The 26,468-nt window shown below is 46.0% G+C and overlaps 1 protein-coding gene across 1 annotated transcript in view; it reads right to left on the bottom strand.

The window, feature by feature from the left end:
- The window catches only part of LOC140720032 (uncharacterized), a 41,242-nt gene extending 15,018 nt beyond the window's left edge, over nucleotides 1-26,224 (bottom strand). The window contains exons 1-5 of the mRNA XM_073034930.1: nucleotides 26,142-26,224; nucleotides 9,769-9,956; nucleotides 8,195-8,284; nucleotides 7,002-7,070; nucleotides 3,784-3,903 (exon numbers count right to left, since the gene is read on the bottom strand). Of these exons, the coding sequence (XP_072891031.1) occupies nucleotides 3,784-3,903; nucleotides 7,002-7,070; nucleotides 8,195-8,261 (256 nt within the window). The 5' untranslated portion in view covers nucleotides 8,262-8,284; nucleotides 9,769-9,956; nucleotides 26,142-26,224. The remainder of the gene's footprint in view (nucleotides 1-3,783; nucleotides 3,904-7,001; nucleotides 7,071-8,194; nucleotides 8,285-9,768; nucleotides 9,957-26,141) is intronic.
- Between the last annotated feature and the right edge of the window lie 244 nt (nucleotides 26,225-26,468).

Raw genomic sequence — 26,468 nt, 5'->3', positions numbered from 1 at the left:
AAGATCTAAAAAGCGAGGATTATTTCTCTGAGTGGAGGCCTGGGACTAGTGGTGTGCCACATGGATCAGTGCTGTGTCCATTGTAATTTGTCATCTATATCAATGATCTGGATGATAATGTGGTAAATTGGATCAGCAAATTTGCTGATGATACTAAGTTTGGAGGTGTAGTGGACAGTGAGGAAGATTTTCAAACCTTGCAGAGGGAATTGGACCAGCTGGAAAAATGGGCTGAAAAATAGCAGATGGAGTTTAATACAGACAAGTGTGAGTTATTGCACTTTGGAAGGACAAACCAAGGTCGAACATACAAGGTAAATGGTAGGCCACTGAAGAGTGCAGTGGAACAGAAGAATCTGGGAATACAGTTACAATAATTCCCTAAAAGTTTCGTCAAAGGTAGATATGGTCGTAAAGAGAGCTTTTGGCACATTGGCTTTTATAAATGAAAGTATTGAGTATAAGAGTTGGAATGGAATTGTGAGGTTGTATAAGACATTGGTGAGGACGCATTTGGACTGTTGCGTACAGTTTTGGTCACCTAATTACAGGAAGGAATTAATAAGCTTGAAAGATTGCAGAGAAGGTTTACAAGGATATTGACGGGACTTGTGAAACGGAGTTACAGAGAGAGGTTGAATGGGTTAGGACTTTATTCTCCAGAGCGCAGAAGAATGAGGGGAGATTTGATAGAGGTATATCTACTTGGATAGAACGTTGGTCGTATGGCAGGAAAAAGAGAGTGGGAAGAAAGAGATCCCATTCTGGTTGGCTGCCGGTTACCATTGGTTTTCCACAGGGGTCCGTGTTGAGGCCGCTTCTTTTTACGTTGTATATCAACGATTTGGATAATGGAATAGATGGTTTTGTGGCTAAGTTTGCTGATGATACAAAGATAGGTGGAGGGGCCGGTAGTGCTGAGTAAACAGAGTGTATGCAGACAGACTTGGATAGATTGGGGCAATGGACAAAGAAGTGGCAAATGAATTACAAAGTCGGAAAGTGTACGATCATGCACTTTAGTAGAAACAAATAAACGGGCAGGCTATTAATTCAATGGGGAGTGAATTCAAAGTACTGAGATGCAACGGGACTTGGGAACGCTCGTGCAGGATACCCTTAAACTCCAGATTAACCTCCAGGTGGAGTCGGTGGTGAAGAAAACGAATGCAATGTTGGCATTTATTTCGAGAGGAATAGAGTATAGGAGCAGGGATGTGATGTTGAGGATCTATAAGACAAAGGAGCAGAAGTAAGGAGCAGAAGTAAGACCTCACTTTGAATACTGCGTGCAGTTTTGGGCTCCTTATATAAGAAAGGATGTGCTGACCTTTGACAGGGTTCAGAGAAGATTCACTAGAATGATTCCGGGAATGAGGGGGTTAACATATCAGAAACATTTGACGGCTCTTGGACTGAGCTCCTTGGAGTTTAGAAGAATGGGGGGGGGGGTCCTCATAGAAACATTTCGAATGTTGAAAGGCATGGCACAGAGTAGATGTGGAAAAGTTGTTTCCGATGGTGGGGGAGTCTAGTACGAGAGGGCATGAATTGAGGATTGCAGGGCGCCCCTTCAGAATAGAGATGTGAAAAATATAAAATTAGCCAGAGAGTGGTGAATCTATGGAATTTGTTGCCACGGGCGGCAGTGGAGGCCAAGACATTGGGTGTATTTAAGGCAGAGATTGATAGGTATCTGAGTAGTCAGGGCATCAATGGTTATGGTGAGAAGGCGGGGAATGGGACTAAAGGGGAGATTGGATCAGCTCTTGATGAAATAGCGGAGTAGACTCGAAGGGCCTAATGGCCGACCTGATCCTTTGTCTTATGGTCTTATGGTTAACAACGCCCCTTTCATGGGAGATTCATTCACAAGATTGCGTGACTGGGATTCCTAATGAACTGGGAATTTGGGCTCTGAGTTGGCTGTGTACAGACCTCAGAGAGCGGCGGACGTTGGTTGGAAGTTCGTGACTCCCGGTGTAGTGCACAGATCCGCCCTACTAATTCTGCTCTTTGAGGCAAAGATTTGGATGGAAATCTGGATATTCAACTGGGCTTTGTGTGTTTAATGTCCTGTCTCATAGAGTTAGTGAATTGTTTTATTATTGCCAGATATAGAACAGAGACCAACCAGCGGAGTACAGAAACTGGCCTACAATGTTGACCACAATGCATTCCTCTGATATTAGACATTTCAACTTTGGTAAAAGGTATGTCTGTCCACTCAGTCTGTGTCTCTTGTGATCTTAGAAACCTCTGTCGGATCTCCCGTTCAACATCTTAGGAGGATGTCCAAGGCCTTCTAATCCTCCCAATGATGTGGTGACCAGAACTGTATACAATACGCCGGATACAGCCTAAGCAGACATTTTGATCAAGATGCATCATAACGCACTGACCTTTGAAACCCCCAATGATGACGTCAAACGTCTTATAAGTACCAAACCACTCATCTAAATTGCCATCCGGGTCATCCGGGTCATTTACATACATTACAGAGAGGAGAGGTGCCGGTTACATCCAAGGATACCGGTCACTTCATGGTAGTAGAGTAATGTTTCTTTATTTTGAGTGAGGAACCAGGGCAGTTCACGAGAACAGGGAAGTACACTTGATGAATATAGGGAATTCAATAAGGCATTTAACGTTTCCAATTAGTGGGTTACTCTGTAGAATGGTGGGGGGCACAGCTAAATTTGACTGACTGACTTGTGCGCATTCGCAGTGATAATATACGCTGATTAACAAGTTCCCGGGTTGTATATCGCACTGGTTGATGGGAGAAAGGTACATCCGGAGAGACGGAGAAGCAATGAAGCAATGAGGGGTGGATGACTGGACATACTATTGGCTAGGCGGTCGGAGCAAAGGTTGAGATTTGAAGTTCGTTTCTCAGTCTGGAGGCCTCTCACTAGCCATGTTTACCAAAAGGTCGCTAGTGGGACCCGGGATCTTTGTCAACTATGTCGAACATTTGTAACAGATTACACAAACCGCGGATGATAAGCTTGCAGATGACGTGATAAACAATGAAGACGGTTATCTTTTACAGTGGGATCTCGATTAGATGGGAAATTAGGCCGAGCAGCAGCAAATACAATTTATTTCGGATAAGTGCGAGCTGTAGTATTTGAGGAAGACAAGGCAGGATGGGGCATTCACAGTGAAGAGGAGGAACCCTGGGGAGTGTTGTAGAATAGACGGACTCAGGGCTACGGGAAAACGGTTCCCAGAAACTGTCAACGATAGATATGGCAGTAAAGATTGTATCTTCATCAATCAAGGCACTGAGTACAGGAGTGGAGAGGTCACTTTGCAGTTGTACAGGATGTAGGGTAGGCCGATCTTGGAGTATAGTGTTCAGTCTTTGTCCAACTGCTCCAGGAGAAATGCCACTGAGCAGCGACGATTGCAGAGAGAGCTTTACGGGGATACTGCCGAGACTCGAGTTATGGAGATAAGTCAGGCAAGTTAGGATTTCATACATTGCAGTTCATGGGTGTCTGACAGAGGTTTATAAAACCAAGTGGGGCAAGACAAGGTGAATGCGCAGAGTCATTTTCTATGGACATGCAGACTCGAGGGTCAGTGCGCACTGTTCTGAGGTGATAGCAGAAATGATTTAACTGCGGACCAGAGTAACATTTTTTTAATCAGACGGTGCTCCGTCTGAGGAAGGAACTGCCAGATAAATGGTCGATGCAGATCTATTAGTACTTGTACAGTTGTGCGTATAGCACGTGACCACTTCAGAATGGCGTCATCAAAGTGAACTCTGACCTGCCTGAGCAGTCACTGGCAATTCTCCTGGTCTCGACGCAATAGGAGGATCTTCATCCTTAGCGATGGGAAGTTCATTTTGGCGAAAGGTCAGCTGAGAGTAGGTGGGGTCCAGACCATCTGGAAGAGAATGGAAGAGAATGTGAGAAAAAGACAAACAGAACGGCTAGGAACAGGTAGAGAATGGGGTGGGGCGGGCTGAAAGTGGGAGAAAATATGAGGGAGATGAGGAAGTGACTGGCGAAAGACGTGGAGACTGAGCAGCAGCGAGAGTGATAGATGCAGAGCGGAAATAGGGTGAGAGATGAAGGCGCCGGACGGGAAAATGGGAGAGAATGGGGAGGCAGAACGAAGACAGAAATTCGACAGGCAGTGGGAATGGAGAAGAGGGAGCGAGGTTATGAGTGAAATAGCAATGAGAAGTGTGCGAGCGTTATCGAAAGAGTCAGAGAGAGGGGTAGACTGAGGGTAAAAAAATGTGGCAGAGGGACAGAGAGGGAGAGAAAGAGCGAGAGACAATTGGTGATACAGAGAGGGATATGGTTTTATTATTTTAGTCGTAGTTGTATCATTGTTCGCAACCTCTGATTTTTTGACACATTGGAAATATGACGGGCTTGTGGGGATTAACATGTTGTGGGGATTTTCGCGCTCTATTGTGTTCCTTTCTTCCCTGGCTTCTTGCAAGAGGAAGAGCGGTAGGTAACCTTGTGGTTTACAATACCAGAGTCCCGAGTTAAACAAATCTCAATATATTTTTACAAAGTCGACTCTCAAGTTTGATTGGTGTTCGTTTTTTTCCTTTTTTTTTGTGATGTGAATGTTTGACCTGAATGGAAATGGCTGCTAAATTCATAAGAACATAAGTCATAGGAACAGAAGTAGGCCATTTCGTCCATCGAATATTCTCCGCCATTCAATCATGGGCTGATCCATTTTTTCCACCAATCCTCACTTCCCTTCCTTCTCCCTATACCCTTTGATATCTTGGCTAAACTAGAACCTCTCTATCTCTGCCTTAGATGCACCCAATGAGTCGGCATCCGCAGTCGTTTGTGGCAACAAATACGGCAGATTTTCCACCCTCTTACTAAAGTAATTACTCTGCATCTCAGTTCTAAAATGACATCCTCCAATCCTGACTCGTACCCTCTTGTTCCAGACTCCCCTAACATGGGAAATAATGTTGCCATATCTCATCTGTTCAGGCCTTTTAAAATTCGGAATGTTTCTATGAAATCGCCCCCCATTCTCCTGAACTCCAGGGAATACAGCCCAAGAGCTGCCAGACGTTCAGCGTACGGTAACTTTTAATTCGTGGAATCATTCTCGTGAATCTTCCCAGAACCCTCTCTAATTCCAATACACATTTTCTAAAATAAAGAGCCCAAAACTGCACACAATACTCCAAGTGTAATCTCACGAGTGCCTTATAGGGCCTCAAAATCACATCTCTGTTCTTATATTCGACACCTCTAGAAATGAATGCCAACATTGCATTCGCCTTCTTGACCATCGACTCAACCTGGAGGTTAAGCTTTAGGGTATCCACAAATATCCCAAGTCCCTTTGGTATCTCTGTATTCTAAACTCCCTCGCCTTCTAAATAATAGTCTGCCCGTTTATTTCTTCCACCAAAATGCATGACCGTACACTTTCCAACATTGTCTTTCATTTGCCACTTCGTTGTCCATACCCTTATACGATTTAAGTCTTTCAGCAGGCTCTCTGTTTCCTCAGCACTACTCGCTCCCCCACCCATATCTGTGTCATCGGGAAATCATTGACATTCATCGCAAAAAGCAGCGATTCCAGCACCGAACCCTGTGGAATTCCACTGTAAGCTGCATCCAGACAGACTCGGATCCCTTTATTCCCAGTCTCTCTTTCCTGCCGATCAGTCAATGCTCCTCACACGCTAATATGTGCCCTATACTTTTATGGGTTCATTTCTTCCTAAGCAGCCTCATGAGCGGCACTTTGCCAAAGGCCTTCTGACAATCCAAGTTCACCATGTCTACTGCATTTCCTTTGACTACCCAGCTTGTAGTTTCTTCAAAAAATTGCAGTTGGATATTCAGGCAGGAGATTCCTTTCGGGAAACCATGCTGGCTTTTGCCTATAACCATATATAACCATATAACAATTACAGCACGGAAACAGGCTATCTCGGCCCTTCTAGTCCGGGCCGAACACTTACTCTCACCTCTTCCCACGGACATGCACTCAGCCCATAATCCTCCATTCCTTTCCTGTCCATATACCTATCCATTTTTAATGACAATATCGAACCTGCCCTACCACTTCTACTGTAAGCTCGATCCACACAGCTACAACTCTCTGAGCAAAGAAATTCCCCCTCGTGATACCCCTAAACTTTTACCCCTTAACTCTCAAATCATGTCCTCTTGTTTGAATCTCCCCTACACACAATGGAAAAAAGCCTATCCACGTCAACTCTATCTTATCACTTGCCTCCAGATATTCTGTAATATCATCTATAACAATGGATTCGAAAAACTTCCCAACCTCTGCTGTCAGGCTAACAGGTCTATGGTTTCCATTCTGTAGTGTACACCCTTCCAAAAAAGCCGACTAACTTTTCCAGTCATCCTGTACAATGCCAGAATCTATCGAATTTTGAAAGATCATTGTTAATGCCTCCATAATCTGTCCAGCTAATTCCTTCATAATCCGAGGGTGCATTCCATCAACTCCAAAGATTTTTCCACCCTCAGACCATTAATCTTCCTGAGCACCTCTCATTCCTAATTTTCACTGCACAGACATCATTCCCCAACACTCTTTAATGGTCCAGGAAAGAAGTCGTCGAACTGGAAATGAGTGCACCGGGAGATTTACGTCGACGTTGCCGGAACTCCAGGAACTGAGTTAGGGAAAGAGATTGGTTTGATTGCGACTTTATTCCTTGTAGCGCGAGAATGACCTTTCAGGGGTATATAAAGACACGAGGAACACAGGCAGAGTGAATGGGCGCTCTTATTTCCCCTAAACCTGGACAATCGAGGAGAAGAGCGTAGAGTTATAAGGAGTGAGGGGGAAAAGATTCAACTGTTGAGCCGATTGACAAACGTTTGGTGGGCAGTCTGTGGAGCGAGCTGCCATGGAATTGGTGGAGACGAATACATTACACACTTGGGCATTTGGGAGTCTGACATGTGAGCTCTCCAGAATGACGTCGTTGTTGCATCACTGACCTGTTTGTGTATTGGTGAGGCGTTCGACTTTCCGAATGTTCAGCTCGGTGTAGGTGGAGGTCTGATGGTCTGCGAGAGAGAGATAGACAAGGATGAGAGAGCGCGGTAGAAAATCGGGGACAGTGAGGTGCAGAGCGAAGGGAAGAAAGTACAGAGAGGGGGCAAAGAGGCTTGGCGGAATACGACAGGGATGAAGGGAGAGAGGCAAGAGAGGGAAACGAGACAGGGAGTAGAACGACAGAAAGGGTGAAATAGAGTGGTTGAGAGAGGGGTGTTCGAAGAGGGTCGATGGGCGGGAAAATGCAAGAGAATGTGGAAAGGAGAACGAGGAGAGATAGGGGGAGAGAGGGGATCAAGTGAGGTGAAGGGAGTGAGGTTCACAGCGCGGATGTTAGGATTGAAAGCCGAGACAGAGGGGTGAGAGAGTAGAAAGTGAAGGGAGGAGAAACGTGGGAGAGAGAGAGGGTGGAAGAGACAAAACGGAGTGAGAGAGTGAGAGAAAGAGTGCAGAAGGGAGAGAGAGTGGGAGACCGGGGGACGCTGACAGAGGGGTGAGGATTGAGAAAGTGAGCAATGAGAGAGGGAAGAGATAATGGGGAAGAAGGACTAGAGAGATGCTGGGAGATAGTTAGAGAGCCGGCATAACGAGCGCCTCCACCATCTCATATTGCTCCCTCCTAGTCACTTCTCCTGCGCGTTCCCTCGGACATATTCTCAAGCAGCGAATCATTAGGGTCTGCCCTAAGTTTCTCCTGAGGTTTCTCGACAGGAATGGACAAATTACATGAGCACAGTCAAGGCAACAAAGATGAAACTGACCTCCATCTCTACGGACCTGGGGTACAAAGAGGGTCTTGACCTTAGGCTCCACGTACGATACAGTAGGTTCAGCTGGGAGAAAAATAGTATGTACAGAAATTGGCTGAGGCTCCCTAATCATGGACCCAGCACGCACACCGGAGATCACCAGACCCTCCCATCACACACTCCCGGGGTCAATCACAGAGTGAATCTCCCACTGCAGCTTCTCACAGTCCTGGGCTCAGACACAGAGGGAAGCTCCCTCCCCACTGTGTCATCACAAACCCCCGGGGTCAAACGCAGAGGGAAGTTCCATCTACTCTGTCCATCAAACGCTCTGGGAGACAGTCTCAGATTGAAACTCCCTCCCTCCGTCCTTCTGCCCCACTCACCTCGGTAAGGAGACCGTGAGCCAGTTTTTATGGGTTTCTTATTCATGTAAGCCTCGCGATCGTCCATCCTGTCGAGGATTCTCTGAGTCTCTGAGTTCAGGAAGGAAAAGTAACCGTTGTCAGAGGAAGACTGTTTAGACAAGGGAGTTAGACCGACGCCAACAAACACGAGCTGAGCAGCTGATAAAGAAAGGAAACGAAGGCAGGGAGTGGGGTAGGTGCCGTGGAGAGGGATTCAGAGGGGGTGGCCCACAAGAGGTGGTCTTCAGTAAGGCCCATGACAAGGTCCCGCATGGGAGGATGCTGATGATACAAAGATTGTTGGTATAGTGGACAGTGAGTAAGGTTTTCAAAGATTGCAGAGGGAATTGAACCAGCTGGAAAAATGGCAGATGGAGTTTAATACAGACAAGTATGAGGTATTGCACTTTGGAAGGACAAACCAAGGTAGAACATACAAGGTAAATGGTAGGGCACTGAGGAGTGCAGTAGGACAGAGGGATCTGGGAATACAGATACAACATTCCCTAAAAGTGGCGTTACAGGTAGATAGGATAGTGAAGAGAGCTTTTGGTACATTAGCCTTTATAAATCACAGTATTGAGTATAAAAGTTGGAATGTTATGGTGAGGTTGTATAAGGCATTGGTGAGGCTGAATTTAGAGAATTGTGTGCCGTTTTGGTCACCAGATTACAGGAAGGATGTTAATAAGGTTGAAAGAATGCAGAGAAGGTTTACAAGGATGCTGTCGAGACTTGAGAAAATGAGTTACAGAGAAAGGTTGAATAGGTTAGGACTTTATTCACTGGCGTGCAGAAGAATGAGGGGAGATTTGATAGAGGTATGCACAATTATGTTAGGTTTCGGTAAAGAGTATGCAAGCATGCTTTTTTCCACTGAGGCTAGGGGAGAAAAACAAAAACAGAGGACGTGGGTTGGGGTTGAAGGGGGAAAAGTTTAAAGGGAACATGGGGGGGTGCTTTTTCACACGGAGAGTGGTGGGAGTGTGGAATGGGCCTCCGGATGAAGTGGTAAATGCGGGCTCACTTTCAACATTTAAGGAAACACTTGGATTGGTACATGGATGAGAGGTGCATGGAGGGATATGGTCCAGGTGCAGGTCAGTGGGACTAGGCAGTCAAATGGTTCGGCACAGCCAATAAGAGCCAAGAGGCCTGTTTCTGTGCTGTAATATTTTATGGTTTATGGTTCTAAATAAATAGAAGGGTTGCTCAATTGGAGCAGCCAGTGGAAAGCGGTCAGTGAGTCCGTAGGCCAGTGAAGTAATGGAGCTTTGAGGCTCTGACCCGAGAGGTTTTGGTGAGAAGAGTTGAAGACGAGCTTGCTCCCATTTAGGCCTGATAATGCTTCCTGAGACGGCGATTTGCCTCTCATGTGAGATGTGACAGTCTTGCGTGAAATCCCCACTCTCGCAGAGTCACATCTTCCTGCTGCTTGCGGCTGGGCGATATGGAAGACAATGCAAGGAATCTGGAGCAACAACTGGATGACCTTCGACGCATTAGGGAGAAAAAGGCAGTCATTGATGAGAGCTACACGGAGGTAGTCATACCTGGGTTGCCGCAAGCAGGTCCTTGAGTGACGGTCAGAGGAGAGAAAGCGACGGTGAGTAGACAGATGGTGCAGAGTACCCCTGTAGCCGTTCCCTTGAGGAAAAGATATACAGTCCTGGATACTGTTGGTGGGGGCGACCGACCAGGGTGAGCCACAGAGGCAGGGCCTCCTGAAATGAGTCTGACCCTGTGGTGTGGAAGGGTGGAAGGAAGAAGAGGAGAACTGTCGTCATTGGAGACTGTATCGTCAGGGGAGTAGACAGAATATTTTGTGGACGTGAGAAAGACACACACATGATGTGTTACCTGCCGGGTGTCACGGTCCGGGATGTCTGTGACCGGGTGCATGACATCCTTGTACGAGAGGGAAAGCAACCAGAAGTCTTGATACATGTTGGTACCAACAAACTAAGCAGGAAGAGGGATGAGGTCCTGAAGTGCGAGCTGAGGGAACTAGGCAGAACGCTGAAGATCAGGACGTCAAATGTGGCGTTCTCAGGATTGTGCCCAGTGCTACGTGATTGTAAAAATTGGAGGAGATGGCAGTTGAATGCGTAGCTGAGGGATTGGTGCAAGGGGCAGGGTTTAGGATTTTTGGTTCCTTGGGATCTCTTCTGAGGAAGGTGGGACCTGTACAGATTGGATGGATGGCACCTGAACTCGAGGGGGAGCAATATCCTTGCAGGTAGGTTTGCTAGCTACCTACTAAATTGAAAGAGGAATGGTACCCGGAGCGATAGAGCAGTGGAAGAAGTACATGGAGTAAAGCCAGATCTAACATATCAAGAGTCTTTGAGGAAAGAGAAGCAGAATAAAGGCTATAAAGGTAGTAAGGTAGAAGGGCTAAAGTGCGTGTACTTCAATGCAAGAAGCATCAGGAACAAAGGTGATGAACTGAGAGCTTGGATACATACATTGAATTATGATGTAGTGGCCATTACGGAGACTTGGCTGGCACCAGGGCAGGAATGGATTCTCAATATTCCTGGATTTCAGTGCTTTAAGAGGGATGGGGTGGAAGGGGAGGAGAGGTGGCATTACTGGTCAGGGATACTATTACAACTAACAGAAAGGGTGGGGAATGTCGCAGGATCCTCTTTTGATTCAGAATGGGTTGGAGACAGCAACAGGAAGGGAGTATTCTATAGGCACCCAGGTAGCAGTAGAGATATCGAGGAGCAGATTAGAATGCAGATTTTGGAAAGGTGTAAAAGTAACCGGGTTGTTATCATCGGTAACTTTAACTTCCCTGATATTGATTGGCACTTGATTAGATCTAATTGATTAGGCGGACCAGGTGTTTAGATGGGGCAGAGTTTGTTACGTGTGTCCAGGACGGATTCCTGTCACAGTATGTTGACAGGCCGACTAGGGGGGAATGCCGTACTAGATCTAGTATTAGGTAACGAATCGGGTAAGGTCATAGATCCATCAGAGGGTGAGCATCTGGAAAACAGTGACCACCGCTCACTGACATTTAGCATTATCATGGAAATGCATAGAATCAGAGAGGGCAGGATTTTTTTTTAATGAGGAAGGGCAAATTATGAGGCTCTAAGGCTAGAAATTGCGGGTGTGAATTGGGATGATGTTTTTTGCAGAGAACATGTGGTCGATGTTAAAACTGATCTCTTGCAGGATGTTAGGGATAAATTTGTCCCGGAGAGGAAGATAAAGAATGGTAGGGTAAAGGAACAATTGTTGACCAGTGAGGAAGACAATCTAGCCAGTTGGAAGAAGGCAGCATACCTGATGTTAAAGGAAGCAAGGATCAGGTGGATCTATTGAGGAATATAGGGTAGCAGGAAAGGAGCTTAAGAAGGGCTGAGGAGAGCAAGAAGAGGGCATGTCTAGGGCCACGAACAACTCTAAGACATTCTTAAATTATGTGAAGAGCAGAAGGATGACAGGAGTGAAGGTAGGACCGATTAGCGATAAAGGTGGGAGATATGCCTGGAGGCTGTGGAAGTGAGAGAGGTCCTTATTTAATACTGTTCCTCGGTGTTCACTTATGAGAGGGAACTTGATGACGGTGAGGACAATATGAGAGAGGTTGATGTTCTGCAGCAGGTTGATAATAATGGTGAGGAGGTGTTGGCGTTGTTAAAATGCATTAGGACCGATAGATGCCCAGAGCCTGACGGAATATTACCCAGTTTGCACCACAAGCCGAGGGAAAAGATTGCTGAGCGTCTTGCTAGGATCACTATGTAGTCGTTGTCCACGGGAATGGTACCGGAGGATGGAGGGAGGCGAATGTTGTTCCCTTGTTCAAATAAGGTAGTTGGGATAGTCCGCGTAATTATAGGCCAGTCAGTCTTACGTGGTGGGAAAGCTGTTGGAAAAGATTCTTAGAGATAGGATCTGTGGGCATTTAGAGAATCATGGCCTGATCAGCGACAGTCAGCATGGCTTTGCGGAGGCAGATCGTGCTAAACAAGCCTGATAGAATTCTTTAAGGAGAAGACCAGGCATATAGATGAGGGTAGTGCAGTGGATGTGATCTACTTGGGTTGTAGTGAGGCCTTTGACAACGTTCCACACTGTAGTCTTATTCAGAAAGTCAGATGGCATTGGACCCAGGGAAGTTAGGTCAGTTGAATTTAGAATTGGAAGGACTGTAGAGAGCAGAGGGTCGTGGTGGAGGGAGTACATTCGGATTGCAGAGTTGTGACGAGTTGTGTCCCTAAAGGATCTGTTCTGCGACCTCTATTACACGTGATTTTTATTAACGGCCTGGATGTGGGAGAAGAAGGCTGGGTTGGCAAGTCTGCAGACAACACAGAGGTTGATAGTGTTGTGGATATTGTAGAGGATTGTCGAAGATTGCAGAGAGACATTGATAGGATGCAGAAGTGGGCTGAGAAGAGGCAGATGGAGTTCAACACTGAGAGGTGTGAGGTGGTGCACTTTGGCAGGACAAACTCCAAGGTAGAGTACAAAGTAGGTGGTGGACAAGAGATTTCTGTGGATAGATGTCTACAATTCCCTGAAAATTTCCCCATAGGTAGATAGGGTAGTTAGGAAAGCTAATGGGGTGTTAGATTTCATTAATCGAGGGATGCAGTTTGAGGAGACGCGGAGTAATGATGCATTTCTAAAAAAAACTCTTGTTAGGCCACACTTGGAGTACTGTGTCCAGTTCTGGTCGCCTCACTGCAGGGAGGATGTGGAGCCTTTGGAAAAGGTACAGAGGAGATTTGCCAGGATGCTGCCTCGTTTAGAGGGTAGGATCAGAGATTAAGGGAGCTAGAGCTTTTCTGTCTGGAGAGAAGAGGGATGAGAGGAGGCATGATAGAGGTATACAAGATATTAAGGGAACAGATAGAATGGACACCCAGCGCCTCTTCCCCGTTGTACCACTGATCAGTACAAGAGGACATGGCTTTATGGTAACTGGTGGGAATGTTCAAGGACGATACTAGAGACAGGGTTTTTACTGAGAGAATAATACAAGAGAACATGAAATAAGGGGTGGGAAGTTTCAAGGAGAATACAAGAGAAAGAGTTCTCAATCAGGGAATGGTTGGTACGTGAAATGCCCTGCCTGAGTCAGTGGTGGAGGCAGATACACTGGTGAAGTTTAAGTGACAAAAAGACAGGTATATGGAGGAATTTAAGGTGGGGGTTATACGGGAGGCAGGGTTTAACTGTCGGCAATCACTGTGGTCTGAAGGGTCTGTACTTTGTTCTATTAGTCTATGCTCTATTTTCAATGATATTCATACTGATGTCTTTGGTGCCTATATGGACCAGGCCTTCCGGCTGCTCACACACCTTTATGAATCATAGAGAAGGAATAGTTGCTGAGGGATCAGGAAACAAGGGGAGATGACTGGAAAGCCACAGAACGGGTGTTATGATTGCAGTCTTTGGAGCAAGACGTGTGAGTTGCCATTTTATTTCTCACTGTATCTGATTGGAGTCTGTTTAGACACCGAAATCCACTGACCAATGACTAGGAGTCAGAGACAGAGCGAGACTCCCTCCATACAATCCCATCACACACCCCCGGAAAAATACACTGAGTAACGCTCCCTCCGCAAAGATCTTTCACACACTCCCAGGATCAGACACAGACTGAAGTTCCCTCCACACTGTCACAACTCATACTCCCGGGATCATACGTGGAGGTTGGCTCCTTCCACAACGTCCCATCACACACTCCCGGGGTCAGATAAGTAATGTAGCTCCCGCACCATCGCAACACTCTCTACCGGAGTCAGAAAAAGTGCGCAAACCCTCTCCCTCCTCCATTCTCCCCACTTATCAATACCCAGACTTTCGGTGTTCGAGACTCGAACTGAGTGTGCCTCTTGGAGATGGTATGTTTGTGTGTCAGAGAGAGACCAGATAACGTGCTGTGGGAAGAGCAAGGAAGGGGAGGAGAGAGGAGACAAGGGAAGGAGTGTTAAGATTGCAGATACTGAAGCAAGTGGGGAGGAACCACATGAACAGCCTGTGCATTCAGAGCTGTGGAGAAGCTCAGATCCTGGCGATAGATATCCAGTGGAAAGGGCGAGGTGTAATACTAGACGTCATCTCTCCCTTTTACTCCGCACAATTGCCTGTGACACAGGGAGGGAGGAGGGAGTACTGTGGGGGACGTAGTTGGGGACCGTTTAGCAGATGGAGAGTATCTCGGAGACGGAGATGGGTGTATGGAATGTACAAGATGTGAGAGGGGGCAGAGAATGTGTGTGAAATAGAGGCGGCAGAACAAAATAGAGTCTGTGTATGAAGAGAGAGAGGGAGATGGAGCGAGAGACATAGAGAGTAAGGGGTAGATAGAGAGTGTGTGTGCGTAAAGTGAACGAGAAAGAGAGAGAGACACACACACAGAACAGTAACCCATGGATCGTCCGAACAAACCGGGGTCAGACACAAAGAGAAAATCCCTCCACACCATCCCATCAAACACTCCCGGGGTCAGACACAGAGTGAATCTCCCTCCACACCGTCCAATCACACATTCCCGTGTTCAGACACAGAGTGCAGCTCCCTGCACACAGTCCCACCACACATTTCTAGGGTCAGATAACCAGCGAAGCTCTCTAAATATTATCCCATCGCACTCCCGTGTTCAAACATGTAAAGTAGCACCTTCACAGCACACTCGACTGGAGTCAGGAAAAGTGCGCAACACTCTCCGTCCTCCGTTCTCCCAACTCACCAGTACCCAAGCTTTCGGCGTTCCCGTAGTCTCGAATTGTATCTGCTTCTCGAAGATGGTATGTGTGTGTGTGACCGGATAATGTGTTTCGGAAAGAGCTAGGAAGGGGAGGAGAGAGGATGCGAGGGAAGGCGTGTTACGATTGCAGATACTGAAGCAAGTAGTGTGGAACCACGAGACCGGCCTGTGCATAGAGAGCTGTGGAGAAGCGAAGAGCCTGCTTATAGATATCCAGTGGAAGGGGCGAGGTGTAATACTAAAAGTGATCTCTTGGTCATACTCAACACAATTGCTCGTGACACAGAGAGGGAGGAAGTAGGGAGGGGGGTTGGGGGGTGGTGGAGTGCGACGTAGATGGGGAACGTTTAGCAGATGGGGTGTATTTCGGAGACAGAGATGGGCGTAGTGAACGTACAGAATGTGAGAGGGGATCCAGAGAGTGTGCGAACAGGAGCAGGTGGAGCAAAAGAGTACAGATCCGCGTAGAAAGGGTGAGAGGGAGAGTATGCGTGAGACATAGAGAGTTGGAGGTAGACAGCAAGTGTGTGTGCGGTAGTAGATCAGGAGAGAGAGAGAGAGAGAGAGAGAGAGAGAGAGAGAGAGAGAGAGAGAGAGAGAGAGAGAGAGAGAGAGAGAGAGAGAGAGAGAGAGAGAGAGAGGAGAGAGAGAGAGAGAGAGAGAGAGAGAGAGAGAGAGAGAGAGAGAACAATAACCACTGGATCGTCCGGTGGGCGTAGTGAACGTACAGGATGTGAGAGGGGATCCAGAGAGTGTGCGAACAGGAGCAGGTGGAGCAAAAGAGTACAGATCCGCGTAGAAAGGGTGAGAGGGAGAGTATGCGTGAGACATAGAGAGTTGGAGGTAGACAGCAAGTGTGTGTGCGGTAGTAGATCAGGAGAGAGAGAGAGAGAGAGAGAGAGAGAGAGAGAGAGGAGAGAGAGAGAGAGAGAGAGAGGAGAGAGAGAGAGAGAGAGAGAGAGAGAGAGAGAGAGAGAACAATAACCACTGGATCGTCCGGTGGGCGTAGTGAACGTACAGGATGAAGGGTGGGTAGAGAATTTGTGTGAAATAGAGGCTGTAGAACAAACGTGAAGAGAGTCCGCGTAGAAAGTGAGAGAGGGAGTGGGATCTAGAGACATAGAGAGTTGGGAGTAGACAGAGACTGTGTGTGTGAGGGCGTAGAGTGAGAGAGAGAGAGAGACAGAACAATAACACTTGGATCGTCCGAACAAACAAGACCGGGGTCAGACACAGAGAGAATCTCCCTCCACACCGTTCCATCACACACTCCCGGGGTCAGACAGAGAGTGAATCTCCCTCCACTCCGTCTCATCACACACTTCCGGGGTCAGACACAGAGCGATTCTCCCTCCACACCGTCCCATCATACAATGCCGGGGTTAGGCACAAAGTGATGCTCCCTCCACACCGTCCCATCACACACCCCAGGAGTCAGACACAGAGTGAATCTCCCTCCCCACCGTCCCATCACACACTCCCGGGGTCAAACACAGAGTGACTCTCCCTCAACACCGTCCCATCACTCACTCCCGGGGTCAGACACAGAGCGATTCTCCCTCCACACCTTCCCATCACACACTCCCGGGGTCAGACACAGAGTGATGCTCCCTCAACACCGTCCCATCACACACTCCCGGGGTCAGGCACAGAGTGAATCTCCCTCAACACCGTCCCATCACACACTCCCGGGGTCAGACACAGAGTGAATCTCCCTCCACCCCGTCCCATCAACCACTCCGGGGGTCAGACACAGAGCGATTCTCCCTCCACACCGTCCAATCATACAATGCCGGGGTCAGACACAGGGTGATGCTCCCTCCACACCGTCCCATCACACACCCCCCGGGGTCAGACACAGATGATGCTCCCTCAACGCCGTCCCATCACACACTCCCGGGGTCAGACACAGAGTGATGCTCGCTCAAAGTTGTCTATCACACATTCCAGGGGTCAGACACAGAGCGAAACTCATTGCACACCCGCACGATCTCACACACACCTGGTTTCAGACACAGTCCTTTCGCTTCTCTCTCTCTCTCTCTCTCTCTCTCTCTCTCCTCTCTCTCTCCTCTCTCTCTCTCTCTCTCTCTCTCTCTCCTTAACTTTACGAGCGGTGGATGGGGGATTTTTACCTCACATTTTCTGCTGGTCAGCAGTCGGCAGAAGAATTTGCTTTCGGAGTTAGAGAAGTTCATTTTGAGTGTATAAGCATTCTTGAGCAAAATTCCCTTCCGGAAGGGAAGTCACGGTTGTCCTGGATTCAGAGTCGAATGCAACTCATGGACATTTTGTCGATATTGACACTGGGTCCTGTTCATCTCATGATATTGTTCCTACTACTTTATTGTTTCTACTTGGAGCGACGGAGGATGGGAGCTGACCTGACAGAGGTGCAAAAGATGATGAGAGGCATTAATCGTGTGGATAGTCAGAGGCTTTTTTTTTCCCAGTGCTCAAATGGTTTTCCACATGAGGACACAGGTTTAAGGTGCTGGGGAATAGGTACAGAGGAGATGCCAGATGCTTTTTACTCTGAGAGTGGTGAGTGCGTGAAAATGGCTGCCAGAAATGGCGGTGGAGGCGTATACTATGGGGACCGTTAGGAGACATTTAGATAGGGACATCGAGCTTAGTGAAGGGCTATAGTTAAGCCAAGTAATTTCCAAAAGATGGAAAGGTTCTGAACTGCATTGTGGGCTGAAGAGCCTGAATTGTGCTGTAGGTTTTCTATGTTTCTATGGAAACTATACAACTCAGATCATGGGACCCAGCAACATACCATCCAGGACTCTCGTTCTCTCCAAAGAGCCTACGTTTGTTACCCATGTTAACCAGATAACCATATAAAAATTACAGCTGGGAAATAGACTATATTGATCCTTCTAGTCCGTGCCGAACGCTTACTCTCACCTCGTACCACTTGCCCACACTTCGCCCATAACCCTCCATTCCTTTCCTGTCCATATACCTATCCAATTTTATTTTAAATGGCAATCCGAACATGCCTCTACCACTTCTACAGGAAGCTCATTCCACACAGCTACCACTCTCTGAGTAAAGAAATTCCTCCTCGTGTTACACTTAAACTTTTGCCCCCTAACTCTCAACTCATGTCCCCTTGTTTGAATCTCCTCTGCTCTCAATGGAAAAAGCCGATCCTCGTCAACTCTATCTATCCCCCTCATAATTTTAAATCCTTATATCGTCCCCCGCAACCTTGTATGCCCCAAAGAATAAAATCTAACTTGTTCAAACCTTTTTCAGCAACTGAGGTACTGAAACCCAGGTAACATTCCAGTAAATCTCCTCTGTACTCGCTCTATTTTGTTGACATCTTTCCTATAATTCGGTGACAGAACTGTACAAGATACTCCAAATTCGGCCTTACCAATGTCTTGTACGTTTTTAACATTACATCCCAACTCCCATACTCAATGCTCTGATTTATAAAGGCCAGCATACCAAAAGCTTTCTTCACCACCCTATCCACATGAGATTCCACCTTCAGGGAACAATGCAACTTATTCCTAGATCACTCTGTTCTGCATTTTTCAATTCCCTACCATTTACCATGTTTGTCTTATTTGGATTATTCCCATCAAAATGTAGCACCTCACACTTATCAGCATTAAACTCCATCTGCCTTCATTCAGCCCAGTCTTCTTACTGGCCTAACTCTGTCTGCAAGCTTTGAAAACCTACTTCATTATCCACAACGCCACCTACCTTAGTAACATCTGCATACTTACTAATCCAATTTACCACCCCATCATCCAGATCATTAATGTATATGACAAATATCATTGGACCCAGTACCGATCGCTGAGCCTCCAACCTGACAAACAGTTATCCACCACTACTCTCTGGAATCTCCCATCCAGCCACTATTGAATCAATTTTACGACTTCAATATTAATGCCTAACGACTGAACCTTCCTAACTAACCTTCCGTGAGGAACATTGTCAAAGGCCTTCCTGAAGTCCATATAGACAACATGCACTGTTTTACCCTAATCAACTTTCCTCGTAACCTCTTCAAAAAATTCAATAAGTTGTGTCAAACATGACCTTCCACGCACAAATCCATGCTGACTGTTCCTAATCAGACCATGTCCATCCAGATAATTATATATACCATCTCTAAGAATACTTTCCATTAATTTACCCCACCACTGAAGTCAAACTGACTGACCTATAATTGCTAGGTTTACTCTTAGAACCCTTTTAAAACAAATAGAACCACATGAGTCTCATCCCGTTTTCTAATGACATTTGAAATATTTCTGTGAGAGCCACTGCTATTTCTACACTAACTTCCCTCAAGGTCCTAGGGATATCCTGTCAGGACCCGGAGAGTTATCCACTTTTATATTCCTTAAAAGTTCCAGTACTTCCTCCTCTTTATACCATCATAGTTTCCATAACTTCCCTACTTGTTTTTCTTACCTTACACAATTCAATATGCTTCTCGTTTGTGAACACTGAAGAAATGAATTTGTTCAAAATCTCCGCCATCCCTTTTTGGCTCCACACGTATCTATCCACTCTATTTCTCTAATGGATCAATATAATCCCTCACTGTCCTTTTGATATTAATATAACTGTGGAGACCCTTCGCATTTATTTTCAGCTTACTTGCCAAAGCAACATCATATCTTCTTTTAGATTTTCTAACTTCTTTCTTAAGATTCATTTTACATTGTTTATATTCCTCGAGCACATCATTTTCTCAATGCTGCCTATATTTATTGTAGACATTTCAGTTTTTCCTTTCCACACGAATTTCCTAACGAATCCTCTGTCACGACCGCTCGTCTCTGCTCTCAATCACATTCCCTTCTGAACCACAGAACATTAAACAGAGACACCAAACTGCTGTCAGCATCTACACACACACACACACAACACACACACACACACACACACACACACACACACACACACACACACACACACCACACACACACACACACCACACACACACACACACACACACACGTGTCCGAATTGTGAGCTTGTGTCTGTGTGTAGGGAGGTCGGTGTGGGGGTTAGAGGGCGGAATGGGAATATATGAGGGTGGTGATATAGTGGGCACTACAGGGAGTGGTGTCCAGGCAGACAAGGGGTCAGAGATGTGAAGTAGCTTAGCACCATCGCAGCACACTCTAATAGTGTCAAAAAAACTGCGCAACCCTCTCCCTCCTCCGTTCTCCCCCACGCACCAATACCCAGCCTTTCGGCGTTCGACTCTTGAATTGTGTGTGCCTCTCGGAGATGGTATGTGTGTGTGTGTGTGTGTGGTGTGTGTGTGTGTGTGTGTGTGTGTGTGTGTGTGTGTGTGTGTGTGTGTGTGTGTGTGTGTGTGTGTTGTGTGTGTGTGCTGCGAGAAGAGCAAGGAAGGGGAGGAGAGAAGAGGCCAGAGAAAGGGTGTTAAGATTTCAGATACTGAACAAGAAAACCATAGAACCATACAACATTACAGCACAGAGACAGGCCTTTTCGACCTTCTTGGCTGTGCCGAACCATTTTTCTGCCTAGTCCTACTGACCTGCCGCTGGGCCAAATCCGTCTAAACTCCTCTCATCCATTTAGTATAGTATCAAGTCCAAAGAAGAAACGCATGAATTAGCAAAAAAAAAAAAAAAAAAGCGGCACACCTGAGGACTTGGAGAAATTCATAGACCAGCAGAGGAGGACAAAGGGTTTTTAATTAGGAAAGGGATAAAAGATTATGAGAGAAAATTGGCAGGGGACCATTAAAACTGACTGTAAAATCTTTTTATAGATATGTGAAAAGAAAAAAAAAAAAGATTGGTCAAGACAAATGTAGGTCCCTTACAGTCAGAAACAGGTGAATTGATCATAGGGAACAAGGGCATGGTAGACAAAATTAAATAACTACTTTGGTTCTGTCTTCACTAAGGAGGACATAAATAATCTTCCGGAAATAGTAGGGGACCGAGGGTCTAGTGAGATGGAGGAACTGAGGGAAATACATGTTAGTAGGGGAAGTGGCGTTAGGTAATTTGAAGTGATTAAAGGCAGATAAATCCCCAGGGCCAGATGGTCTGCATCCCAGAGTGCTTAAGAAAGTAGCATAAGAAATAATGGATGCATTAGTGATAATTTTTCAAAACTCCTTAGATTCTGGATTAGTTCCTGAGGATTGGAGGGTGGCTAATGTAACCCCACTTTTTAAAAAAGGAGGGAGAGATAAACCGAGGTATTATAGACCCGTCAGTCTGACATCGGTGGTGGGGAAAATGCTCGAGTAGGTTATCAAAGATGTGATAACAGCTCATTTGGAAAGAGGTGAAATCATGGATTTGTGAAAGGAAAATCATGTCTGACGAATCTTATAGAATTTTTTGAAGATGTAACTAATAGAGTGGATAGGGGAGAGCCAGTGGATGTGGTATATTTAGATTTTCAAAAGGCTTTTGACAAGGTCCCGGTGTGAAACTTAAAGCACACGGTATTGCGGGTATGGTATTGATGTGGATAGAGAATTGGTTGGCAGACAGGAAGCAAAGAGTGGGGAGGTAAACGGGACCTTTTCAGAATAGCAGGCAGGCAGTGACCAGTGTGGGTACCGAAAGGCTCAGTGCTGGGACCCCAGTTGTTTACAATATATATTAATGATTTAGACGAGGGAATTAAATGCAGCATCTCCAATTTTGCGGATGACACGAAGCTGGGCGGCGGTGTTAACTGTGAGGAGGATGCAAAGAGGATGCAAGGTGACTTGGGTAGGTTAGGTGCTTGGGCAAATTCATGGCAGATGCAATTTAATGTGGATAAATGTGAGGTTATCCACTTTGGTTGCAAGAACAGGAAAACAGATTATTATTTGAATGGTGGGCCGATTAGGAAAAGGGGAGGTGCAACGAGACCTGGGTGTCATTGTACACCAGTCATTGAGGGTGGGGCATGCAGGTACAGCAGGCGGTGAAAAAGGCAAATGGTATGTTGGCATTCATAGCAACAACAGGAGCAGAGAGGTTCTAAAGCAGTTGTACAAGGCCTTGGTGAGACCGCACCTAGAATATCGTGCGCAGTTTTGGTCCCCTAATCTGAGGAAAGACATTCGTGCCATAGAGGGAGTACAAAGAAGGTTCACCAGATTGATTCCTGGGATGGCAGGACTTTCATATGAAGAAGGTCTGGATCGACTGGGCTTATACTCACTGGAATTTAGAAGACTGAGTGAGGATCTTAATGAAACGTATAGAATTCTAAAGTGATTGGACAGGCTAGATGCAGGAAGATTGTTTCCGATGTTGGGGAAGTCCAGAACGAGGAGTCACAGTTTAAGTATAAAGGGGAAGCCTTTTAGGACCGAAATGAGGAAATAACTTCTTCACACAGAGAGTGGTGAATCTGTAGAATTCTCTGCCATAGGAAACAGTTGAGGCCGGTTCATAGTTAGTTAGATAGATAGATAGATAGATAGATAGATAGATAGATAGATAGATACTTTATTCATCCCCAAGGGGAAATTCAACCGTTTTTCCAATGTCCCATACACTTGTTGTAGCAAAACTAATTACATACAATACTTAACTCAGTAAAAAATATGATATGCATCTAATTCACTATCTCAAAAAGCATTAATAATAGCTTTTTAAAAAGTTCTTAAGTCCTGGCGGTTGAATTGTAAAGCCTAATGGCATTGGGGAGTATTGACCTCTTCATCCTGTCTGAGGAGCATTGCATCGATAGTAACCTGTCGCTGAAACTGCTTCTCTGTCTCTGGATGGTGCTATGTAGAGGATGTTCAGAGTTTTCCATAATTGACCGTAGCCTACTCAGCGCCCTTCGCTCAGCTACCGATGTTAAACTCTTCAGTACTTTGCCCACGACAGAGCCCGCCTTCCTTACCAGCTTATTAAGACGTGAGGCGTCCCTCTTCTTAATGCTTCCTCCCCAACACGCCACCACAAAGAAGAGGGCGCTCTCCACAACTGACCTATAGAACATCTTCAGCATCTCACTACAGACATTGAATGACGCCAACCTTCTAAGGAAGTACAGTCGACTCTGTGCCTTCCTGCACAGGGGCATCTGTGTTGGCAGTCCAGTCATAGGATATATTTAAGAGGAAGTTAGATATGGCCCATTTGGCTAAAGGGATCGGGAGATTGGAGAGAAAGCAGGTACAGGGTTCTGAGTTGGATGATCAGCCATGATCATTCGGAATGGCGGTGCAGGCTCGAAGGGCCGAATGGCCTACTCCTGTACCTATTTTCTATGTTTCCATGTGATTTGTCGGGTGTGTGTGCGAGGAATGCACTGCCGTCGACGGTGGTGAAGCAGGTACAATAGGGCCATTTAAGTGCCTCTTAATACATGGAGCTTAGGAAAATAGAGGGCTATGCGCTATGGAAGTTCTAGGCAATTTTCTAGAATAGGCACAACATGGTGGGCTGGAGGGCTGTAGCTTTCTCTGTTCTATATTCTAGTGAGACATGCTTTAGTATCTCATTTCCATAGAACCATAGAACCATAGAACGTTACAGTTCAGAAACAGGCCTTTCGGCCCTTTTTTGCTATGCCGACACATTTTCCTGCCTAGTCCCACTGACTTGAGGCATATCCCTGCAAACCCCTCTCATCCATATACCTGTCCCCAGTTTTTCTTAAATGTCAAAAGTGAACCCGGATTCACCACTTCATCTGGCATCTCATTCCACACTCACAACACTCTCTGCGTGAAGAAGACCCCCAATGTTTCTTTTAAACTTCTCCCCCCCTTCACCCTTAACCCATGTTTTCCTCCCTGGCCTCAGTGGAAAAAACCTGCTTGCATTCTCTATCTACACCCATCATAATTTTATACACCTCTATCAACTCACACCTTATTCTCCTATGCTCCAGGGTATAAAGTCTTAACCTATTGAACCTTTCTCTGTAATTCACTTTCTCAAGTCCCGGCAACATGCTTGTGAACCTTCTCTGCACTCTTTCAACCTTATTGATATCCTTCCTCTAATTCGGTGACCACAACTGCACAGAAGACACCAAATTTGGTCTCACCAATATATTACACAACCTCACCTTTACAGTCCAACTCTTATACTCAGTGCTTTGATTTATAAAGGCCAATGTACCAAAATCTCTCTTTACGGCCCTCTCTACTTGTGACGCTACTTCTAGGGAATTATGTATCTCTACTCACAGACCCCTCTGTTCTACTGCACTCCTCAGTGTCCTACCATTTACCTTGTATTTTCTACCTTGGTTTAACCTTCCAAAGTGCAATACCTCACACCTGTGCGCATTAAACTCCATCTGCCACTTTTCAGCCAATTCCTCCAACTGGCCCAAATCCCTCGGCAAGCTTTGAAAACCTTCCTCACTGTCCACTACACTTCCAATCTTTGCATCATCAGCAAAATTGCTGATCCAATTTGCCACTTTATCATCCAGATCATTGATATAGATGACAAATAACGATGGACCCAGAACTGATCCCTGTGACACACCCACTAGTCACAGGCCCTCCACTCAGAGAAGCAAACCTCCACTACCATTCTCTGGCTTCTCCGATTCAGCCAATGTCTAATCCAATTTACTACCTCTCCATGTATACCTAGCGAATGCATCTTCCTAACTAACCTCCCATGCGGGACCTTGTTAAAGACCTTACTGAAGTCCATGTCTACAACATCCACTGCCTTCCCTTCATCCACTTTCCTGGTAACTTCCTCGAAAAACTCTAATAGATTGGTTAAAAATGACCTACCACGCATCAGGCCATGCTGACATTTTCTAATAAATCCCTTTTTATCCAAATACGTGTATATCTATCTATTAGTATTCTTCCAATAATTTACCTACTATCGATGTCAAATTTACCGGCCTACATTTCTCCCGTCTTACTTTTGAGCATTTTTAAACAACACAACTACATGAGCTAACTTCCAATCCTCCCGCACCTGACCCGTCGATACCGACATTTTAATTATTTCTGCCAGGACCCCTGCAATTTAGTGTCCTTCAAATTCCGAGGGAATACCCTGTCAGGTCCTAGGGATTTATCTACTCTGATTTGCCTCAAGACAGCAACACCTTCTCCTCTTTAATCTGTATTAATTTCCATGACCTCCCTACTTGTTTGCCTTGTTTCCGTAGACTCCATTTCAGGTTCCTTAGTAAATACAGATGCAAAAAAACCCATTTAATATCTCTCCCATTTCTTTTGTATCCATACATAGCCGAATACTCTGATCTTGAAGAGGACCAATTTTATCCCGCACTATCCTTTTGCTCTTACATAAACATTGAGGCTCTGAGGATTATCCTTCACCCAGACTGCCAAATCAACCTTATCTCTTCCTTCAGCCCTCTTGATTTATTTCTTACTCTTGAAGTATTTTTATACTTCTCAAGCAACCTATTTCCTCTTGGTTGCCTATACATGCTACATGCTATATGTAGCGAGGAATGGGAGCAGAGAAGAGGCGAGAGAAAGGGTGTTAAGATTGCAGATACTGAAGCAAGTGGTGTGACCACACGACCGGCCTGTGCAAACAGAGCTGTGGAGCAGCTCAGATCCTGGTGATAGATATCCTATGGAAGCGGGGAGGTGTAATACTAGACGTCATCGGTCCCTTATACTCCCCACAGTTGTCTGTGACACAGAGAGTGAGGACGTGGGGAGCGGGGGCCGACGTAGATGGGGAGCGTTTAGCAGATCGAGTGCATCTCGGAGACGGAGATGGGCGTAGGGAACGTACAGGATGTGAGAGGGTGTAGAGAGAGTGAGTCAAATAGAGGCGGTAGAGCAAAAGAAAAGAGAGACAGCGTAGAAAGAGAGAGATAGAGAGAGAGAGAGCTAGAAACATAGAGGGTAAGGGGTAGATACAGAGTGTGCGTGTGGGCGTAGAGTGAACGAGTAAGATAGAGAAGACACAGAACAATATTCCATAGAACAAATAAGACTGGGGTCAGGCACAGAATGAATCTCCCTCCACACAGTCCCATCACACAAGGCCGGGGTACGACACAGAATGAAACTCCCTCCCACGCCATACCAGTACAGTCTCCCGGGGTCAGACACAGAGTGCATCTCCCTCCACACCGTCCCATGACAAAGTCCCGGATCAGACACCGAATCTCCGAATCTCTCTCTCCTTCTTTAATATTAAGAGCGGGGGATGGGGGATTTTACCTCACCTTTCCTGCTGGTCAACAGCTGGCAGAAATATTAGCTTTCGGGGATAGAGGATTTTGTCGAGGTTGTAAGCATTCTTCAGACAGGTGATGTGACAGAGGACCAAAAATGAATTCACGGTTATCCTGGATTCAGCGTTCGAATGCAGCTCATGGACAATTAGTCGATATTGGGCATCGGTTCCTGTTCATCTCCTGATATTGTTTCCAAAGTGTCTTCTAGTATCGGTCGGAAGTGATCAGAGAGTGACAAATCCCTGTCAAAAAGAAAAGAAAAGCTTACGAAGGTTTCATAGACCTAGATAATGTCACATATCCAGAAGTTATAAT

The sequence above is a fragment of the Hemitrygon akajei genome, unplaced genomic scaffold, assembly GCF_048418815.1.
Source record: "Hemitrygon akajei unplaced genomic scaffold, sHemAka1.3 Scf000035, whole genome shotgun sequence".
Classification (NCBI taxonomy): domain Eukaryota; kingdom Metazoa; phylum Chordata; class Chondrichthyes; order Myliobatiformes; family Dasyatidae; genus Hemitrygon; species Hemitrygon akajei.
This window is presented reverse-complemented; position numbering and strand designations above follow the sequence as displayed.